The 5898-nt window shown below is 33.8% G+C and overlaps 1 protein-coding gene across 1 annotated transcript; it reads right to left on the reverse strand.

The window, feature by feature from the left end:
• On the reverse strand, window positions 713-4627 carry LOC107629299 (glucomannan 4-beta-mannosyltransferase 2). Its single transcript, XM_016332054.2, has 7 exons — window positions 4000-4627; window positions 3783-3881; window positions 3433-3685; window positions 2195-2442; window positions 2007-2120; window positions 1496-1923; window positions 713-1356 (listed from the first exon to the last, which is right to left on the reverse strand). The coding sequence occupies exons 1-7, from the start codon at window positions 4333-4335 to the stop codon at window positions 1203-1205; spliced, it is 1632 nt and encodes a 543-aa protein (XP_016187540.1). The 5' UTR covers window positions 4336-4627; the 3' UTR covers window positions 713-1202.

Below are 5898 nucleotides of genomic sequence, written 5' to 3' on the forward strand. Positions count from 1 at the left end.
CAAGGTTGTGATGGAGTTATGATTGAGCCTTTTGCATTGATAATATTGGTCAGTTGATGCATAAGTCTAATGATGATAGGAAAATATGATTGATAGTAAGGTTTAGACAACAAAACAAAGCAGCACATGCTCTAGTTGCATCTCATCCCTTATCTTAGGTAGCGTTTGTTTTGAGGTACTGGGACAGAGACTGGGAGACTGAGACACAATATCATGTTTGTTGGTTCAGAGACTGGTACTAAAATTTCTGTCTCTGTCTCTAAAATTTCACTATTTCAGTACCTCCAAAAAGTAGGGACACATGGGACTGAAATGTTAATAACATTTTATACCTAAAATACTCTCATTTCAATTAATTAATTTCAATTTTATCCTTTGTGCAAATTAAATTAGAGTTTTATTCTTGTTTCAATTTTTGTCTCTCACTTTACGCCAAACAGAATACTGAAATTTATTTCAGTCTCTGTCTCTTAATCTCTGTCTCTTAGGTAGCGTTTGTTTTGAGGTACTGAGACAGAGACTGAGAGACTGAGACTCAGTATCGTGTTTGTTAGTTCAGACTCAGTCTTTTTGTCTCTGTCTCTCCACCAAATGCTATCTTCACTTTTCTAAGGAACAAAAATTGAAAATATAGTATCCCATGCTATTCCTTCACAAGAAGAAAGTAAATAAATAAAAGAGAGAAAAGGTAATATAAGTAAATATTATCAGATTATAGCATATATAACAATAAAATTTCATTTCTTAGGGAATCAGCAATGACAAATAGAGAATAACAAGTGCAACCCCTCTTTTTTTTTCCCTATTAGATTATTAACCTCAATCAAACTAAGGAAAATTTTAAAAAAGAGGATCCCTCTTCAACTATGTAATAACTGTAAAATTTCACAAAACAACCTATGCAATGAAAATCACACTATCTATTTCTTGTCTAATACTAAGACTATTAATTTAAGAGCTTTTTGACTAAACTTGTTGTCTTTCCTCAAGACACTCTAATGCAAATTCTACTAATCACATCACTTTTCCCTGTGATTTCTCTGGATCTTCTTTGACAGTGAAATCATGGGAAGAATTTGTCTTTTACAAAGTGAAAAATGACTTTCCTCTAGAAGTTTAAATCAACCCTCGCTTTATGCAATTCTTTTTAAGGAGCAAAACTAAGTAACTAACAGAGATGTGGACACAAAAGTGTACATTTTTTACACAATGGTGCCAACATAGCCAAATCCTACAATGGAGAATGTTATGGTCTGAAGGAAGAGGTATATGAAGTAATTGTTTTTGCCATGCACAAAATCATAGCATCCACAGATGAAGAGGAATGCTGCAAATCCCAGCTCCAATGTATTAAGTCTGTTCATGTTCAAACAAGATTATAAAAAATATATTAGATGAGGAAACTTTTCTAACCAAGACAAAAAACAGAAATGGATACAATTATTTTTGCAATGAATATGGATAAAGTTAAATAATAATAATAATAAGAACTAACCTTTCGACAAATTTGGATCTAGTTCTTTTGGGGGATTTGGCATTAGTCTTCTTAGCAGCATCTCCTGCTGTTTTGTTCTTGTTGTTGTTGACAGAATCTCCAAGTTTTTCAGTGACAACCCATTCATTGGCTCTGCCAGCTTCAAGCAAACCAATAAATGTAGCCTTGGTTCGGTGCAAAGACATGACATTCTCAAAAAGGATCCAATAGAACAACAAGTGAATGGACCTCGGTGTTCCTACTGAATTGAGGATGGTGATGATGGAAGGAATATAAACAGCACCCCAAATTGGAACACGAACCTCAGGGACCAGAATTGTCAGGGGAAGCACCACACAGTAGAAGAAGAATGTCACCATGTGAGCTATGATCTTACGTACAAAGAAGAAGCTGTATATCACGTACACTTTCTTCCAAAACTTCACTCTCTGTATAAATATTTAACTAAATTATCATCTAACGATTCGATAGAAAGAGAAAAGTCGAGTACAGGTGAATGGAAAAAACCAACCTTGTTTCTTACTATCTCCATGACCATTTTGCGGAAGAGATTAGCAGGACCACAAGACCAACGGTGCTGCTGGAATCTGAAGGCTCTCAAAGTACTTGGAAGCTCACTTTTGGCCTGAATGAGTGTAAAGTGTGTTGTAAGAGAGAGAATGAATGAAAATTTGTTACAAGAGAAATGAAGGGAGGTACCTGAAGGTCACCAAGGTACAAGAATTTCCAGCCCCTAAGACTAGCACGAACAGCAAGGTCCATATCTTCCACAGTGGTCCTATCTTTCCAGCCACCAGCCTCATTAATTGCTGCTATTCTCCATACACCCGCTGTCCCATTGAAACCAAAGAAAGCATGTGTTGCTGATCCAACTTCTTGCTCCACCGTGAAATGGTAATCCAACGACATCTCTTGCATTCTTGTCAACAAACACTCGTCCGCATTCACTGTCACACATTTTCATCACCCTTAGTACCATTCTACTATACTTAATATTTTTTAATTATAAAATGTAAAATAAGACAAGAATAAATTACCATTTGTACCCATAAAAGATATAGATGCTGACAAATATACTCATATAAGAATAAAACGACAATTATAACTACGGAAGATGGCTTCTGTGTGCCAAGAATACCCTTACGGACCAACGTTTGGTTACTCTTGGCACACGGAAACCATCTTCCGTGGGTACAAGTGTAGCAAAGTTTATTAGTCATAAGAATATTTGAGTTATGGTTACTGGTTAGCGTGCATGTGACGTAACAGTGATCAGCCACATGCTACTACCGTCTCTTGTTCTTCTTCTTTTCAACACTGAGAAAGCACGTGGGAAGTGAGCTTTTTGGATTTGTAGCTACGAAATTTAGCATCATTTTATTACTATTTTTGAAACTTGAAACGACCAAGTTGCCACTTGCCGCTGCCATAAAGTCTTGGTTTTTCTTCTTTTTCTTTTTTCACTTTTTATTTTACTTGTTTTGGGGGGGAACAACAAGGAGTGGTCCCTACCCGTGATTGAAGGATTTGTCTCCGTGGGTCCCTCTTTTCTTCTTTTCTATGCTAAGTCAGGTCAACCCATCATAGATGAAAAACAAGTCCACACTACTACACAACTATCCAACTTGAAATTCCACAAAATTATTATTTCATTCAAACCACTTTACATAATGATATGCCACCGACACTATCAATACAAGGATTTCATAAAAGAACAAATTGTGTAAGAGAATAATCTTAGAATATTACTAGTTAGTAAAAAAGAATAGTGAAGTCAAAGTGAAAATCAAGGGAAGTAAAATGTGACCTTTTAACTTTATCATCAGAACAATAAGTACGTTCAGGTAGTTATTAATTTTTGACTAACTTAATTTACTAAGCAACTCATTCCAAAAAGTAATTGAAGAAAGAAAGCATGAGTTTGGGATTTTATTTACCAAATCTCCAACGAGCTTGAACAAGAGCCATGTCAGGATTGCCAATCAAGAAGGGAATGGCTCTTCTCAAGAAATCAGGTTCAGGCCTGAAATCAGCATCGAATATTGCAACGTATTCACAGTGTTTGACATAGCTACGCTTTAAACCTTCTTTAAGTGCACCTGCTTTGTATCCTGTTCTGTTCTCTCTTATTTGGTATGTTATGTTTATGCCTTTACTTCCCCATCTCTGGCATTCCATCTCCACCATTTGCTGCATTATTTTTCATTTCTTATTAGCAACACATGTTTCCTAAGACTCATATTACTTTCTACTAAAAAATCATACCATTTCTAGTAAAAGTTTTTACCTTGATTGCAGGGTCAGTAGAATCATCAAGAACTTGGATGACAAGACGATCAGCAGGCCATGAAAGATTACAAGCTGCACCAATTGACACCTTGTATACCTATATATACACACAGAAAAAGAACTCAAAAAACCAACCAAATTTCACAGAAATAAAACAGAGGAGGCAGAGGAAAACAGAGAATAGAGATAAGCAAATGGAAGCAAATTAAGAAGACCTCTTTCTCATTGAACATTGGAATCTGGATGAGAACCACAGGGAAATTGGAGCTTCCAAGTTCAAGATCATCTTGGATGGGTTCATACTTGTAACGCTGCTCTGGTTTCTTCCAGAAGAGCTTGACCAAGATTATGACGATTCCCATGTACAGTCTCTCCATGAACAGCATCAGCGACATTGCAAGGCATATGTACACTCCAAGCTTCAGCATTGGCACTATCAATGGCGCTTTCATCACTTCCCATATCATCTTTATCTGCCCTGCTATGTCATAACTCACCCCCTGGATTCTCTCTGGGATAATGAACTTCGGCTGCGAATCAAACTCACCCATTCTTAAAGCTACTTTTATGCTGCAGAGTGCAGACCCCTCTCTCTCTCTCTCTCTGGTGTCTAAATCTATATATGGAAAGAAGAAAATGATTTTGGTTCTTCCTCTTTCTTTGTAATGTGGTGTGTGAATTGGAGTAACTTTTTTTCAGAATTGGTGCAGATGAATAAATGCCATTCTCTTTGTTGAAACAGAGAAAAACAGAGGCATTCACTCTGAGACAGAGAGAGTGAGAAAAAAGGAGGGGGTTGTGATTTGTGAAGAAGGGCAATAAATGAAGAGACAAAGGGCTTTCTTTATAGTTCCATCTTGGTTACACATCTTCCTTTCTTATAGTTGAAAACTAGATAGTTAAGAATAGTTACGTGATAATTTAATTAAATTTATCAAATTATTAATAATTTTTAACTATCAATTTCATCTAATAATTTTTAATTATTAATTTTACGTAAAAAAAATTATGTAAAATTGGAGTATTTTATGGGTCTTTCTTTCTATAACGAGAAAGAAATTGCCAAGCTTTTTTTCTATATTAATGAAAGAGTTAGAGAGTTTTATTTTAAGTCCTCCAGGCTCCAGCCAATAAATTTAAAATACTTTTTAGCAAAATTTTTATATGACAAGTATAATACATAAACCGAGTTTATGTAGCAAAATAGTTTGTTTGCTTGAGTTGGTAGTGCATTACTATTACTTTTATTTTCATTTGTAATTTTGGTTAGATGCACAATTATAAAAGAGATGAAATATTGAAATAAAGTATAATTTAAAAAAATTTCTACACAATCCTTAATAAATTAAGAACTAGACTAGTAGAATAATTTTTTAAGACTGTTTTAGTAAATTTCTCCAATCATACTTCATAGTCTTCAGGGTTGTAAAAGCTACTTAAAGAACACAAACTTTCATAGCTTGCATATTCTGTTCTTTACTTTACACTGAGCTGAAATCCTGCACATTACTAATATGATTATTGTCGTTTTAATATTTGGATAATGTGGTAGCAATTATGAGTTCAATTAAGGAATATTCATTCCTATACTCTTCGGTCTTCACTATGTGTCTAGCTAGTCACACTGACCAATGGCGATCTGTCATCAGAGTTAATGTCTGACACAAAACACTACTTTATTACATTATTCTTTTAAATTAACTTTCAACTATGTACTAAATTCGGTTTTCTTTTAATGAAAGTAAAAATAGTGAAATATCTTAACATTGTAATTTTTTATATTTTTTAAAATTATATAATATTGTTATCTATTCATACATAAATTTATTTTTTATATTATCAATCAACAGAAATATGTAATTTAAGTCATTTAAAAAACAAAAACTATAATCTCATCATTACCACAAAAAAATTTTACACCGGCAATCCACAATAAGAGTTTACATTTTAAAAAATTAATTTTTTTTATCTTTAACCTGGTAGGTTAAATAATCTCCATGTTTTTAATTTGACAAGTTAAACATCTATATGTCTTTAGCTTGTTAAATTAAATACAATTTTTTTTAATTTTTTAAACTATATGTATTTAGCTTAAAAAAATAGACATTCGAAAA

Source organism: Arachis ipaensis, chromosome B03 (assembly GCF_000816755.2).
Source record: "Arachis ipaensis cultivar K30076 chromosome B03, Araip1.1, whole genome shotgun sequence".
NCBI lineage: Eukaryota > Viridiplantae > Streptophyta > Magnoliopsida > Fabales > Fabaceae > Arachis > Arachis ipaensis.